We start from the raw sequence: 17168 nt of genomic DNA, 5'->3' as shown, positions 1-17168 counted from the left end.
TTAGCTATCAACTTATAATTGGGGAAAAAGCTGCTTTTCCTAAAACTGAACCTGAAAATGTGGGTTGATTTTTATAAAGTGATAATTTATAATGGAAACCATGAGGTAGAATACAGTTTAACAGTGAATTCTAAATGTGATTTGGAATGAAAGGACCGTGTGGCGACTGGGTGCAAAAACAAAAGAAAGGTGAGTTTGGAAACTCCTCCAGGTCATCATTTGCCTATCTTACTAAACAACTTTGTAATGTGGCTCAACTGCTGATCTCTGAGAAGCCTCCCAGGCTTCAAGGGCAGCAGCAAGCAGGTTTGAAAAACAATGCTAAAACACCAGGAAAAACATTTATGTAGAGCAGGGTGTCAAACTCTTCTAGTCCTATAGGCTGGATGAGTGACGTGGCGCTGGTCCATGGGTCGGATTAGGCCAACAGGCCCATAGACCCTGCTCCTCTCCCTTCCTACACCCAGTTTCCATTACAGTGGATGGAACTTGCATGTCTGAATCCACTAGGTTGCTTTTAATGTCTTTGCCTTAAGGAATTTTAGAAAATGAGGTGGTGATGTGTGGCAGGGGCACACGAGCAAGTGGCTGCAAGATAAAAGGGGGCAGGGATTTACTTCAAGTCAGCTACTCTGCAGCAACTGTATATGTGCATGCTCTTGCCCCACTATAAGTGGAACCTAACCCATCATGGCTTGCCTCTGGATGAATACATTATTTTATAAGTTTTAGCTGACATACTGTGTTCTGCTCCTTTGACATAGTGTTGTGTGGCATTGCAAAGAATGATGGAATAAAACAATCAATTTAATGGGATGCACATAATGTTACCTTGGTTAAAAGGTGACATGCACCCCACAAGCTAAACTACTGGCTTAAAAAAACTTCCCACCTGCTTTCTTAGCACATTGGCCAATGCAGTCTTCCATCTCAGAGACTGTTGGATGGTACCAAACTAACAATATGTAAGATTTAGGTCCTGAACAACCATGGAAATCTTGATGCTGTTTCTGGCTCATATTATTAAAAAAAAAAAAAAAAAAAAAAAAAAAAAAAAAAATCACACTTCTCATTATTATGCTGGCAAAAGTTTCAGGTGTAGATGGTTTAAAAGGCTTCAGAAAAGGTTGGCCAAATTAATTTGCAGGACTCTGATTCCCTTTGTTTTCAGCCTGTAATCTAATGGAGGCTATCAGCTGCATCTAGCCCATGCAGGGTCATCCAGCTCATACTTGCCTGTCTCAGAGCTGCTGTGCCACTGCAGCCAACAGCCAAAGGGTTAATGCTGCTCCTGCCTTCACCCATCATAAAATTTCAGGACTTCACTGCTTGGTATACAAAAATCAGTGGCAGAGAAGCAAGCCAACTTTGCTCTCTCAATTTGGAGCCCTACCAGTTCCCAATTTAGAGCAGGCATAGAGTGTTCTTAAACTGAACTGATTGCCAGTACCCTAAATGAGCTGGTCCAACAACCAAGGGTCACAGGGCTGTCTGGAGGTCTCAACCAAGTCTCTTTTCACCAGAAGTGTCCCTTCTGCTGACCACAGAGACAGGTAGGTGGTGGCTGGAAGGCACATGAGGCCCTTGCTGTGGCTCTGTGACATGAACAAATGAAGTTTTTCCATAAAAGGATACCTTGGCTTCTCAGCCCCTGTGTGCAAAGCTGCCTTAGAAGGACTGAGGATGTGGCCTAGTATTACCAACTCTTTCTTCATCCCTGATCCTGGCAAGTCTCATAAAGCTGATTTTGCTTGTAGAAAGAAACATTCTTCTCTAGCATAAAATAAAAATAGCATATAGGAGCCACATACGCCTTGAACAAATCTTGCCTACTAGCAAGAACTTAACACCACTCTCTTGTTACCATTAGGCAGGCAACTTGCTACTGTAATTGTTTAGTAGGTGAAGCAAAGGAAAATTCGTTTTCTCAGAGTCATTTGACTTCAATGTTAAACTTACTTGATCAGGTTTCCAAGATTGAAGAGAGCTCGATTATGTTGTGGGTTTAACTGAAGAGCCCTTCTGTAATATTCCTTGGCCTCCACCAGGTCTTTGGTCAATGTCCCAAGGTTATTCAGGGCACTTGCATGGCAAGGGTATAGTCTGGGAAAAAACAAATTTCAACCATGGTCATGCAGAAACCAAGAGATCAGCTTGAATGCTCCTTGCTTGAATGCCCCTTCCTCCAAACACCCAACTATGCCAACACAGTGATTTTTCTTTCAACAACTGAAAATAAACCTACCAGAATGATGTCAGTGCATTTCTCTTCACCTGCACCAGCTTCTGATGAGTGAGGAGGAAGACTGAGGAATTTCTGAATTTATTAGATAGTAATTTTAAAGTGGGGGAATGAGACAAATATAGTTATTTGCCTAGGAAGACTCTAAATCAGATCTACTCGTATAGCTTCCTCGGGTTGTTGGGGTAAGGGAGAGTGTTTATCAACTATAGAAGCAATCACAGATTCTGTCCTCCCCACAAAAGATAGAATGGGCATAATTTTTCATTTTAAATGCTTTTAAAAAAAAAAGCTTTCAGCCAGAAAAATGAGGAAAATACAGTTTTGATTTTAAATCTATGGATTTTCATGGGCAATCAAAATATTGAAGTTCAGATTTATTTTCAGTTTTCAGCAAGAAAAAGTTAAAGCACAAAATCAGCAACAATCCCAATTTAAATATGCACACAGCATTTTAAGAAGATGCTGATTTTTTTTTACCCCACTGACCATTTCAGCTATGGCATAACATTACGACAAACAGAACCAAGGAGGTGATACTTCTCCTCTATCGGGCACTGGTCAGACCGCAGCTGGAATACTGCAGGCAGTTTTGGGCACCACACTTCAAGAGGGATGTGGATAACCTGGAGAGGGTCCAGAGAAGGGCCACTCATACGGTTAAGGGCTTTCAGGCCAAGCCCTAAGAGGAGAGACTAGGGCACTTGGACCTTTTCAGCCTCCGCGAGAGAAGGTTGAGAGGTGACCTTGTGGCTGCCTATAAATTCATCATGGGGGTGCAGAAGGGAATAGGTGAGGCTCTATTCACCAAGGTGCCCCGGGGTCACAAGAAATAATGGCCATAAGCTAGCAGAGAGCAGATTTAGACTGGACATTGAGAAGAACTTCTTCACAGTTAGAGTGGCCAAAATCTGGAATGGGCTCCCAAGGGAGGTGGTGCTCTCCCCAACCCTGGGGGTCTTCAAAAGGAGGTTAGATAGACATCTTGCTGGGTTCATCTGAACCCAGCACTCTTTCCTGCCTATGCAGGGGGTCAGACTTGATGATCTATTGAGGTACCTTCTGACCCTAACATCTATGAATCTATGAATTATTATTTGGACAAAGCAAAATGACCAAAAGTTTAGGAACACACCTTTCTGGTCACCCCCAGGCATGAATTTTCTCTAACTTCTAGTTAATTTTTTTACCATTCATTTTACCTGTTACCTTCTGAAAATGAAATACTAATCCTGCCCTTCTATTTTGAAGTAATGGGTCATATTCAACTGAATGTAACAGAAATTTTTTCCCCAAGGATTTCAACTCTTAATGAAAACTTGGCTTTTGAATTAACATTTTAGCATGTAAGGGATTTTCCCCCTGAAAAAGTGTGGACAAGTGAAATTTGACATCTTTGTTCCCTGATAAAGGGGAGAAGGAAGCTGTCATTTATTGCTATTATGTAGTAAATATATTATAGTAGCTCTTAGAGGGCCCAGCCAAGTTCAAGACCCCTTTGTGCAGGATACTTTGCTAACATATATTCAGACATGCTCTGATGCTAGCCCCCGAACTGAAGTTGAGTTTAAAACACTGTACAAGAGTTTCCTGGCCTTGGCATTCTTCCCTGGCACCATTCTGCTCACTCCACTCACCACCTCACAGATTAGTGCACAGACTGGTGCAGTGCTGCTCTGCCCAGCTCCTATGGTTGGGCAGGGGCAGCAGAGCTTCTGTGGCAAAGGGTCCTGGTGCCCTCTCACGTCAGCATCCAGGGTGGGTATTCCCTTTGCCCTGCCCTAGTTATTCTAGGTAGGGAATTGTAACTGTTTTATTTTTTTTTCTCTTCTGTATAACTGCCGCGTGGCACTCTCACATTTATGTAACCCTGAAGTCTTAACTAGTAAGTTAAATGAGCGCTTTGTATTTCTCTCTGTTGGCATTAAGCTATGCATGCGCATTTTGTAGATTTCATTTCTTATCTAGAAGTGTTATTTTTGCAGAAATGAAACTTATGTAGAAAGTCTGCCTAGCAATTATTATGTAAAAGAAACTATCCTATCCCTGTATGCTTGGCTTATATCATAGTTAGTGTCACAGAGGCAGTCCAACCAACATCTATAAAGAGGCAAAGAAACAGAAAACAGCAGAGACGATGACCGGAAAACTCTATAGGCCCGATCACCCTATAGACCGGTTCTCAGCCTCTCCGTCTGGGCGTACCCCAGCGAAGACAAAGGCCTTGAAAATCCAACAACTGGCAATGATTCACCATGTTACAGTTTTGTACTGTATATCCCACTCATGAGCTGTTGACCAGTTCTGGGACTTAAAGAGCCGGCAGCTGCACCTAGCTTTGGACTAGTTCCAGTGGTGGAACGCAAGGGCTGGCTCTGGAACCCCGTGAACCAACAGACCCCTTTAGTATCCAGCATACTGTAACTGAAGAAACATCGGAGACTCCACTCCTCGACTGCCTCTCATCGTAGCTTAGACAGCATATCTACGCTCGCTATACTTGTATTTACTGCAGCTTCGTTCCAACCGGTCTCCCCTCTTATTCGTAAGAGGGTGAGGCCAGGTGAGTGAATAAAATCTTTTTGTTTTACTCTATATCTACTCTGTAATAACTTCTACTACTAACAGCCCATATCAATGAGCCGTTGACCAGTTCTGGGACTTAAACAGCCGGCAGCCGCACCTAGCTTTGGACTAGCTCCACTGTTGGAACGCAAGGGCTGGCTCTGGAACCTCGTGAACCAACGGACATCCTATAGAATAAGAAAACTAACAACTTACTCTAAGTCGTCTACTTGTGCCAACACGGCGAACCTCGAGGGCGGCTATAAAGCTACCTCCAATCCCGCCCCACAAGCCGCGCGCTCGCACAGCTCCGCAAAGCCCGCGGCTCCCCTAAGCGGTGCCGGAACCGCTAGCCCAGCATTCCGCCACAGGAATATTCATCAGTCTTAGGGAAGGTGGTTGATCTAGTGGGGAGGACAGTGGCTAAAATGTTCTGTTTTCCATTAATATTTTATCACTGACTGAACATGCTAGTTTTATGCCATCACTAGTCCATGGACAATCTTGGCAGGAAGCCTGTTTGTGAAAAGACCTGGGGAGGTGTAACAGGACTCCAGAAGGAGATGGAGTTGCTGCTGTTGGTAGAAAATGTAGTAAACTTTCCATGTCGTTGCCTCAAAATCATTATCCCTCCAACACAACCCCTGCCTTAGAAACATTTAATAGATGTGTAATTCATTGCTGAATTTTTCAGGCATGGAACCAGGTACATTCTAAAAACTTGGTTTGTCAGACTGACAAGGGATGAATACATGGGGGTGCCACACACTATAACTGATGGCAAAATATTTTGTCAACATCCCTCATGTACAGATAAGCATTTTGTCATTTATGAATAAACACTTCTGTTGCTGCACCCATTCAAGTGCAAAAGTTTACTTGACAAATTGTTGATATATAAGCTGTGTCTTCAACACCTTAATATTCCATTGGGGAAAAGTTCACTTATAGCACAAATATTTACCTGTCATTTAGTTGATATTTAAATGTTTCCCTAATGGACCTTCTGACAGAAAATAGTGAGTTACCCGCTAAGGACCAGATTACATCCAGCCCTACTATGGCTGTACTTGGGCATGGAAGCCCAACAAATCCATTCAGGGGGAACCTAGAGTACTCCTCTGGCTGTGGGAGGGAGAGCAAACTGCTCAGAGCTGCTCTTTCTGCCCTACAAAGTGACTGGAAGGATGAGGCAGAAAAGGGTGAGTGGAGGTGATGCCTTCTCTCCCTTCCTCAGATATGCTGGCCAGCAGAGCTGAGCTGGCCAGAGTTGGGTAGCATACTAGAGGAAGTTTCTCCCACCAGGAACAATGGGACGGGAAGGGGCTGAGTTACAACTGCTCTCTTGGAACTGCTCTCCAGGAACAAGGTAGGGATGTATCATACCAAACTCAAGACACGGAAAGAAGGCTCAACCTAGCCTAAAACAAATAATGCAGAGCTCAGTTTTGTTTCCAGTGATTTGCACTGGAATCCTGCCATTGACTTCACTACAGCAAGGTCTGGGTATTCTGTTTGAAGGCTTTTTTTTTCTCTTGCTTCAAAACAAGTTCCTGAATTAGTTGACAGTCAGCTCTACATACAACAAGTGGTTTTAAAGCCTTACAGCAAGCTGTTTGAGTTATGAGCATAAAAGTACTTTACCTATTCTTGGAAAAGTCAGAAACACACAAACATTTTACTGCCAAATAGTGCTTTTCCCTCCACTTTCAAAAGTAAATTCTCCTCTGGCCAAGGAGTGCTCACACAACATTTTAAGCCCATCTTTAGGGAGATCTCTTGACCAATTTTGAAAGAAGTGAGAACACAAGTTTAAAACAGAAGTGGTTTCAACCTTAAACTGTGAAATTCCTAAGATACTGAACTCTGCATTACAGCCTCTGCCATCCCGTGCAGCAAATTAAAGTATGCAGACACATCTTTCCCATCTATTCTCTGCTATACTTCTTGAGCTTAGATTTACTTATGGTCCTGTTGCTCTTTACAGAAATTATATTCGAAAGTCCAGATCTTCAGCCCCAGGTAAATCAACATAGTTCTATTGAAGTCTGTGGAGCCCTGCCAACTTACACCAGCTAGGATCTAGCCATAAATATGAGGACATATTGTTAGAGACATCAGCAATTTTACCCCGCAAGGGAAAACAACAGCTGTCGCACACATTCAAACCATGATTAGCAGAGGAGATCTCAGATAAACCACACAAGCTTAGCAAGATGACATGGTGTTTAATAGCTTCTTAAATACAGGCCCAATTTTCACCTAATCTTCTGACTTAGATTGAATACTACCATCTTCTGCAGGTAGTGCCACTGACTGGAGTTCAGTGATGCCTAGTGGACTGAGAGATGGGAGGGAACAAAGGCAGACCCTAGGGGACTAACGGCTCTGATTCTACCTTCTGTGCATGATCTTCCCTTGTTGTCAGAACCAACATCCTGAGGATAACTAGAGCAGGAAGAATGTAGCCCTGAGTCTAGACTTCCAGAACACTGTGACGTTTGCATATGAATTACTAATTAACGCTAAAATTATTACAGGACTCTAAAATATTTCTGCAATATTTGCAGTACAGCATTTGCATGCACAGAATTGCTTTGCTTTTTTTTTTCCATTTTTAAAAGAACAAACTCAGAAATGAGCGCATTTTGCAGCTGTTCTTTTGTCTGAAAAGATGACTTGTGAAAAGTTACTCTCTCATGTCTGTTTTTCCTATTTTGAATGTAGGCGCTTCAAGACAGGAAGGAGGACTCTTCCCAATGTACACTGCTAAGGACATTAGGGTTTCAAATTTTAGCTTGGGCCATTATATGTTACTTTATATGTAACTATAATGCTTTTAGTGTTACATATAAACTATGTCTAGAACAAAGTTTTTGTTATATAAATAGCTGTGACACTTTGAGATCTTCTATAATTTCTTTTATGAAACAGCTTTTCATCTGCACATACACACACAGATAAACACACACAGATACATACACACAAACACACACATGTGTATTTGCAATATATTGCTACTGGTCATAGTCATAGTCTGCAGGTACTAACCCTATTGCTATATAACTGATTAGGCAGAACTTCCTCTAGGCTTCACCTAACCAAATGCAAGTGCTGCATTATTTATGAAAGAAAGCTGAATTTCATTAAACTCCTTACAACAAGCAGTACATGCAAAGAATCAATTTTTCCCCTTCTTTTAGGAATGGCAAAAATTTTATTTAAGAATACACTTTCACTGGTAATTATAGCAAAAGTCCTGAAATAGCACAATTCACTTTAAAAAAACCCTTAAAAGTATACTTTAAATCAGGTTGGGCTTTGATTTCTGAAGAAAAGACAAGTGAGACATTTTCCTGTGGCAAAATGAATAATTCAGATGACTCCTCTGATGCTGCTGCCTCAATTGTCAGAATAAATCTAAGCAGCCTTGCCTTTAACTATTACAGGTATCCAATGCACAAGACTCCTGCTAGTAATTATCCACAGGTTTTTCTTTTTCCCCGCAAGGACCATTTCCTTTAATACTGTAAAAAATTAAAACACCTCATTGATCGGCAGAGACTAGGGATTTCCAGTTTCATAAAAAGCACTGAGTATAAAACACAAAGGAATTTTCAATTATTAAATGCCAGTGATCATTCAATGTACCTATAACCCAGGAGTACTAATAAATAATGGGTTATATTTGATGCATCTATTTTTATTGCAGTAAGAAAAAGTCGCTAAAGGGAAGGGGAGAGGGAACTTGTTGTCATGGATACAATCTATAATCCACTAAGAATTTTAGTACTTTTACCTCAAATACTGTGAAGCCACTTGAACAACTGACAAGCCCTGTTCATGGCACTGCCTTTGAAGGTGTTTTGATCTGGTGCGAAAGGTCTTAAAGGGGGAAAGGGGAACTAGCACAACTGTGTATCCCCACCCTCTTACAGTTTTTAGACTCGTATTTTCTCACATACAACTTACCCTTGAATAAGATATGTCCCTTGTTTCTGAAAAGAATAATGAAGGAAAAAAGATCTTTCCCTGAAAACACTGGTAAATGGCAGTAAGTATCGGAGTAGCAGCTTCTGCAACAGAAGTCTTCTGTTGGGGGATGGAAAGCCAGCAGCTAGGGAGCCCCAGATGCAGCACTGCAGTGTTACCGTCTGTTCTCCCCATCCTTTGCAGAAGCAGAAACTGCTTTACCCTATTTTCCCGCTTCTAACGCTTGCCTCAATTTCCAGCAGCTGAATTAAAAAAAAAAAATCATACATGTAAAAAATGCATTTTCCACCCCCTACCCTCCCAAGCTATAAGCCTGAAAGGGCAGAAAGCAAAAGAAATGTGACTAGGTTAAAGGGGTGCACTAGAGCACTGGTTGTGTACATAGCTTCCAGCAGCCTCCATAAGATACAGAAGTCAGGGCTTTGCAAACAACACCAAAATAATTTCACATTCAAACAAGGTCCTCATACGGAGGCAGCTGGGAGCTTCTGTGAAACGGCAGTGCCTCTCCCACACAGTCAGTCGGTCCAGGCAACAGCTAATTGTGAAGTGCCTCTCAGCTGTAGCTCTGACCAGGACTAGGTTTACCATATTTCCGGATCCAAAAAAGAGGATACCTGTCAGGGGGATACCTCTCTCCCAACCCACAACCCCCCTGGCCTTACCCTGCCCCTCACTCCCAACCTGCAGCCCCCGTCCCTGCTGCTGCCCCACACTCCTGGCCCACAGCCCCTCCCCCCCACCCTATGCCCTTAACTCTGCACCCACAGCCCTGCCGGGTGCCCCTCAGTCCCAACCTACAGTCCCTCTTGCTCCCCCCTAGCCCTACTCCCAACCTGACTGGGCCAGAATATGGTGGCTGCAGTGGCTCCGGCTTATGTGTGCAGCAGCTATGATAGCTCTGGCTCTTGCATGGGCTGGAGGGAGGAGGAGGGAACACCCGTAGCACCCCCTGCCCCAGGCTGGGGCTCCTCACCATGCCAGGCAGCCTGACTATGCCCCCCCACCCCCCGCAATGTCTCCCAGGTGCTCCACTCTGTGAGCATGGGTGCACCTAGTGCCACCAGCCCAGCTGGCCATGTAGCTCCCTGCTAACCCCAAAGGACCCCCCCCGCCCGCTGCAGCACTCATGCCTAGACACCATTCCCCAGTGCCAGCAGGCACATGCCCCACCTCACACACCCACCCCCCTCCACTGCACCCCCCACCTGGACAGTCCCCAAACACTGGCTGTCCAACCCCTGCTCTCTCATACACCTACTTGCATGCAGCTGCTAGGACTGCTCTTACCCCCACACCAGGTACACAGATTTTCCCTACAGATCTCAGTTAAATTCAGAACTCCCAAAGAAATATTCCCCTTTAAAGCCTCCACAGTTTACTGATCACTAGAACAGCCCTGTGAAATGAGTTTTTCTCATTCATCTTTTAGCAGTGAGGAAACTGAAGTCTAGATGTTGGTGGGTGATGCTTAGATTTGCAGGACATTTCTCTTGATTCACTGGATGAGATTCTTCCGGTCCACCCTGAATTCTACTGAAACACTCAACACAAGTAGAAGCAGCAGCACCACTTCAACCTGATTAAGTGTGGTAGAATCAGATCCCAGCAAAACAAATCAAACTTCCAAGACGACAGTTTTTAAAACTTGCTGCCCCACCTTCTCTATTTTATTGATATCATTTTGCCAACAAAAGTAAGGCTGCTACAAGAATGGTATGATTTATGTCAAATTTTATGCATAATATATACTATATACATATTCATATTATAGTCGCACCATGCTTTATATTTACAATATTATATTATTTAAAGCCAATTTAAATATTACATCACATGCATTTCTGTGCACTTATGTAATTTTTTATGTAAAATTATGTGCCAGTGATTTAGACCTAGACACGATAGAACCCTAGGGATATTTGTCCTGCAGGGGATAATCTTGTATTGGCAGGAAAATGGGCTGTAACCTAATGCTAGAACAATGCTGGTCCTGCAGGCATCTCTACATGGGCACAGACGTTTGCAGGTCAGAGGAACAGAACCTGTGCATCTTTCACAAATCTGTCTTCCAGGCACCCACTTAAATATTAAGAAGAGTCTTGTAATACTTTAAAACACAGGGCATTTATGTTCTGACAGAGTTAGAATCTTTCATCTTTAAGAAAAAATCATCACTGTTAGTTGGGCTTTACAGAAGGAGCAGAAGGGAGCTGGGCACCCAAGTAACACTGAAATTCAGAACAAGTTGGACACTCAGTGCCCTTTAGCCCCTTTCAAAAATCCCAGCCTTAGTCCTTTGTAAAAACAAGAAAGTCAGATCCTTGGCTTCAAGGATCTGTGTTTGTAAAAAGATGTCCTTTGTATTCCTCTGATCCTGTTCTGGCCTATTTTCACCCTGAAAATTTCAGGTGTACAGTCAGAAGAGAACTGCCATTAGGCTTCTCTAAAACCTGAAATCTGCATTTAACTCTGCTATTTCTGTGTGACCCCAGATAAGGCATTTAAATTCTTTGTGTCTCAATTCCCCATCTGTAAAAATGATAAGACTACCTTTCTCCTCCCAATCTTTATCTTCCTATTTAGACTGCAAGCCCTACAGGGGTGAAACTGTGTTCTACGCCCGTAAAAGCAGGTTCTGATCTCATTGGGCCCTCTGGTACTGCTATGTTAAAAACAGTAGTAGCAGGGTATATGGATGTCCTGACCATTCTGTCTTTCTTCCCTCCATGCCCACAAAAGCACTGGGAGTAAGATTTTCTATGCTAGTTCCATGCCCCTTTTACTGGGGGGGGGGAGGGGACAGTAACCCACCTCACCCTTATGGGAAAAGTCTGTCAGGTGCTCAGGACAAACCAGTTTTTCACCCCAATATCCAGGGGAGTGCCCCACTCCCCCAGAAAAAAAATAAAGAAGAAAAGAAAGCCCAGATACATTTAATCTGTGAGTAGGCAGAAGCCTCCTGAGTCCTCAAGCTTGGCGCGTATAAAAACCATGTCCAGAAGCATTACCTTAACAAAAACTAGTTTGTCCCACATTAAATCCTGCTTCATTTTATGAATTTTCATGACATTCTAAAAACCTACTAGGGAAAAGAAAGTTGCAGATTTAGTACTGAGGAGACAAGAAGGATTTTGTGTCAAACACAGAACTGAAGCTAAAAATAAAAATGCTCTTGCTAAATTCTAAGCTCCCTGCAATGCTGAATCATTAGGCACATTCAGCAGTAAGAATAGCTCTTCAGGTCCTCTCCTTTATATGCAAATGACAAGAATTCACATACATTACACTTATCCACTGATAAGCCAAGTATCCTGATGATGCTTTTAAACAACTACATTCCTGTATTCATATTTAGTTATGAAAAGCCTGACTAAAAACAGCAAGAAAAGAGTTTCAGTATCACTGCATAATCTAGAAAAGCTACAAGAACACAACAAAGAGCAGGAGGGCCAGCTATACAGCCACATCATCATAGCAGGGACACATAACTCATAACTGTCCTCTTATGGAGTTTTGACACAAAGCTAATAACAAAAAATAATAATGAGAGATCGCAGCACAGTTATGCATGCACAGTCCCATGTAGTCCTTTCCATGTTCCTATGCTGCCAGCTACTCTGCAGTCATCTCTATCTATGTCACCTTATTGTGGGCACCTAAACTATCCAGCACTTAATCAGCTCTTACACCCAAACAGTCAGTGGGATGGAAATCCTATATAGAGAGAGAATCAGCTCAACTGGCATTCTGGTTCTGCATGGCAAATGGCTAACTTGCACTCAGTGCAGCAACAGAAAGAAGAGGAAAAGCCATTTCTGCACTTCTCCAGTTCTGGGGCTTTCCCATCCCCCAGTGCATAAATGAAAGTAGGTCCATGCTGTTCTAAGGTAGACTTTTATTAGTAAATGTTTAGGACTAGGAATCCAAGAAAAGATGACAAAGCCAGTAGGGAAATACAGATTACCCGAGCGAGGGACTAAAAATAGAGGGATGAGGGTGAGGAAGGGAATGAAACTAGGTTACAGGAGATACAATGTTAGCCAACTAAGCCCAGGGGTGGGGGGAGGGGGGAAGGGAGAAGAGGAGGGAGGGGGTTCGCGACACAGAGAGAAAGAAGATAGATGCACACAAACCCGTTACAATGGTCCACAATGGTGGAGGAAGTGGCTCAAAGAAAGTGTCTCAGTTCATATATAGAGTCTCATCGCAGGGCTCCTCTTCAGGTGGAGTGGGGTCGTCCATTGCTGAAGAATCCTCTCGAAAGTGAAGGTCCATCTGGTGCGGGGGGGACGGGGAGGGTCAGGCGGTGCCCCCTGGGTCCGGTCCGGCGGTGGTTCATCTGGTGGGGTTGGAGTACTGGTGATGGCCCGTGATGTGTTCCACGTAGATGTCACGGGACCAATGGATGGTGTGAGACACCATGAGGCAGTGCATCAGCTTGGCGTAGTAGCAGGAGACGCGGCAGCCATGAAGGATACTCTTGTTGCTGGGGTCCCAGGCTCCAAGCGTTCCCACAATGAGCGCGTCAACCATCACATCGTAGCCGTGGCCTCTCAGGATGTTGGCCAGTGGGGCATACCTCTCCTGTTTGTGAGCCCGGGCGTTGGTGAAGGCTTGGCACCGGTTCTCGAAGGGGATGGTGACATCCACAATCACAACTTTCTTGGCCTCTTCGTTGGTGATGATGATGGGTGGGCAGATGAGAATAGGATGGGATTCAACATTGACAAGTGCAAAGTGATGCACCTGGGGAGGAACAACTGGCACCATACCTACAGGTTGGGGAACTCCCTTCTTGTCAGTACAGAGGCAGAAAAGGATCTTGGAGTAATCATTGACTCCAAGATGAACATGGGCCTACAGTGTGGGGATGCAGTCAGAAAGGCCAACCATACCTTGTCATTCCGCAGATGCATCTCGAGCAGGCCCAAGGAGGTGATACCCCCCTCTATGTGGTACTGGTCAGGCCGCAGCTGGAGTACTGTGTCCAGTTCTGGGCACCACACTTCAGGAGGGATGTGGACAACATGGAGAGGGTCCAGAGGAGGGCCACTCGCATGATCAGGGAGGCAGCAGGGCAGGCCCTACGAGGAGAGGCTACGGGACCTGAACCTGTTCAGCCTCCACAAGCGAAGGCTAAGGGGGGATCTAGTGGCCTGTTACAAACTAGTCAGGGGGGATCAGCAGGCACTGGGGAAGTCCCTGTTCCCCCGAGCACTACCAGGAGGGACCAGGAATAACGGTCACAAGCTGGTAGAGGAAAGATTTAGGCCAGATATCAGGAGGCGCTACTTCACGGTCAGGGCGGCTAGGATCTGGAACCAACTTCCAAGAGAAGTGGTGCTGGCTTCTACCCTGGGGGTCTTTAAGAGGAGACTGGATGAACACCTTGCTGGGGTTGTTTGACCCCAGTAATCTTTCCTGCCATGGCAGGGGGTCGGACTAGATGATCTACTCAGGTCCCTTCCAACCCTAGAAACTATGAAACTATGTCAGGTCGCATCTGGCTCTCGCAGCCCAGGACGGTACGGTTCATGGAGATCTCCCCCACTGCGGCTGGGATGGCCCTCACCAGGCAGTCCTGGACAGTGTTGCACATTGCAGCCATGTCCAAGGGACCAACCTGAGATCTCAGAAGTTGCTGTGCAGGTGCACTCTCCTGTTAAAGGTGTTTAGCAAATCATGACACCATGCTCTCATAGGGCAGGAGCTGGACAGGAAGCAATTCTGCTGCTGTTCCTAGAAGAGCTTTGGTAATACTTGGAGAAACAATACACTCTCTGATGCTTCAGTACAAAGTTAGTGATTCCTGATAACTGCAGAAGAGGGCGTGGTCAGGTAAGAAGAGAGGAGTGCCAGGGATCCTTGAGCACAGGAATGTAGAATGTGGTGAAAAAAGGAAAATTCAGCAATGAGAATTTGGGGTTCACATTAGCCTGCAGTCAAGTGCATTGAAACCTCTCCAAATATCTGCCAGTTTCAACTTGCAAAACCCATGTGGAAAAAAAGAAGACCTCTGGACTGAATTACTGGCTGACTCCATTATTCCATACAAGAGCCATTTGCCATTTCCTATATGTCTTCTTTTTTCTTTCACTTTAAGGAAGTCAGATTATTGCATCTTAGGTTTGTGTATGGGGTACAGACTATTTACAATAAGACTCCTGCAGAATAAATATTGATCTTTAAGCTCTGACTCCTATGGGAAGACGTGTTTACTTCCCTGAAAATGTAATCAGAGCAGTGACACTTTAAATAGCAGTTTTTTCAGCAATGTCAGGCAAGTGGGGCAGGGTGATAATAAGGAAAGCATTATTGGTCATTCGTGAGGCAAACAGGGCCTGGCCAAAGCAGAGGTGTTTGAAATGTTAAATATCCTCTTATAGAGCTCTGTAGAAGGATTGAATGAGCCTTGGTTTGAAAGGATCCTATCATGGGAGTACAGATAAGAAGGGTGGCTGCACATGAGTCTATCTGGGCAGAAACACCCAGTCCCTGTGACACTCAGTGGCACTGCACTGAGTGGAAGGCAGTTTTGTGTTATTGTTCATGCTCCTATGTATGCTGCTTTGCTTTAAATAAAGCAAAACAGGGCCCAGCTTAATACTTGGCTGGTATGAAGCAGAGTAGCAAAGTGGGGCTGGAATACAGCCTACACAGGCAGGGATTAGTCCTTTACACAAAACAGATTTTAAAATAAATGACATCAGTTAAAACAATTTGCTTAATACCCCATTGCATTTCATTGTGAGCTCCATTAAGTCTATGGTTTAAGCTATCGGGAATCCTTTTTCAGTTGGGACTTATTAGATCACATATCTAAAAGAAAACCAAGACCCCACAAAGCCATGTTCCACACCTTTATTTAAGACTACAATCAAGATTCCTACTTCAACATCTTTACTCAGATGTTGTCAGTTTCTTATATTGAAGAATGCAGTCTGTGATTGCAGTCTCTCTAAACAGGGCTTTGTCAAGCACTGAGCTACAAAGATTGCTTGCAAAGTGCCCGAGCTTAATGCCATAAGGGCATGCAAGGCACTGGGAGTGACTGCAGCCATGGCCATCACACTTAAACAGCAGTACTCATTGTAACTCACTGTAAAAACAGGCTAACAAATGGTGTTGGCATTTTAATTCCTTCCAGAAATAAATCACAGACGGTATCCAAGGCCACCTGCAGTCTATGCTGAAAGGCATTTGCAATATATTAAAAAAAAAAAAAGGCTGAGAGAACAAGATTTTTTTTTTTTTTTTTTTTTTACTACAAGGAGAGTGTAATTTAACTAAGCTTAAACAACCCCAGATACTGTTTATTTAAAATATATAAAAACCCAGTGGGTAAGTGTGTGGGAAAGCTTACCAAGAAACCTGCGTCTCTGGGTTCTATTTTTAAAGCGAGGTGCAAAAACAGAGAGGTATAACTAGGTAATTTCCCACCCTTCACAAATAATGTTACAGACCAGGGGTCGGCAATGTTTTTGGGCAGAGCACCAAAAAAACCTGCATCCTTGATTTGGCATGCTGGGGTGGATGGTGGGGGAGCCATAAGGAGCCCAGTCCTTGTTGTGGCAGCGTAGGCCTGGTCCCTTCCCTGCTGTCCACCTCAAGGCATGTACGCAGTGCACCTGCCACAAGCAATAAGCCGGTTCAGGGCTCCACGGATCCCAATGCAGCTACTTTCAGCCTCCCCTCTGCCTGCTGTGAGCAGCCTGGGCTCTGTGCCTGCTGGCAAGTGCCTGCCCAGAGCCTGGCCAGCTGTGGCATGCCAAGCAAAATGGCCTCATCTGCCACACTGGCACATGTGCGGGGGTTCCTGACCCTCTATAGACCATCTTTCTGCTCAATGTAGGGAGGTAGGAATTATAGATGTAGCATATACCTAATGCCTTCCTTGCCCTTGCCCTGCCCTGCAACTACATCTGCACTTACATGCATGTTTCCTGCTAGATACCATGGACTGCTACAGTAGTACAATCTAGTATTTCCATTGATGTTTTCAGTTTCCATAGAATTAAAACTGCCCTGAATGACTATTCCATCCAAAGCAGCAATTCACAACCTGGATGCCATGGCTCCTGGGGTGCCATCAGATCCTTTGGAGGCTGACTTGAGGTATGAGGATATGAATGAGGTGTGAAGAGACAAGAAGATAATATAAGCAGATAAGAGCAGGCTCATGGGTAGGCCTAGTTGATCCCCTTCACAAGGAGGTAAGCACTGCAATAGATAAATTAGTTTTTGAAGTTGGGTGCCACAATTCACAGACACTAGGGAGGGGTGTCTCAAGTCCAAAAAGGTTGAGAACTACTGTTTTAATTCCTAGTGGAGAGCTCTCTGAGGATCCCCTTCTTGCTGCCCTGAA

The 17168-nt window shown here is 44.2% G+C and overlaps 1 protein-coding gene across 4 annotated transcripts in view; it reads right to left on the bottom strand.

The window, feature by feature from the left end:
* TMTC1 (transmembrane O-mannosyltransferase targeting cadherins 1) overlaps nucleotides 1–17168 on the bottom strand; it is a 252560-nt gene that overhangs the window by 46524 nt on the left and 188868 nt on the right. For 3 of the 4 annotated variants that reach the window (XM_090043366.1, XM_090043368.1, XM_090043370.1), the window contains one exon: nucleotides 1960–2103. The exons of the other annotated variant lie outside the window; for it this stretch is intronic. In XM_090043366.1, the coding sequence (XP_089899492.1) occupies nucleotides 1960–2103 (144 nt within the window). The remainder of the gene's footprint in view (nucleotides 1–1959; nucleotides 2104–17168) is intronic. 4 annotated transcript variants of the gene reach the window in all.

This window comes from Crocodylus siamensis, chromosome 4 (assembly GCF_052110815.1).
Source record: "Crocodylus siamensis isolate JL-2025a chromosome 4, ASM5211081v1, whole genome shotgun sequence".
NCBI lineage: Eukaryota > Metazoa > Chordata > Crocodylia > Crocodylidae > Crocodylus > Crocodylus siamensis.
The sequence above is the reverse complement of the archived record's forward strand: the minus strand, read 5'-3'. Positions and strand labels throughout refer to the sequence as shown.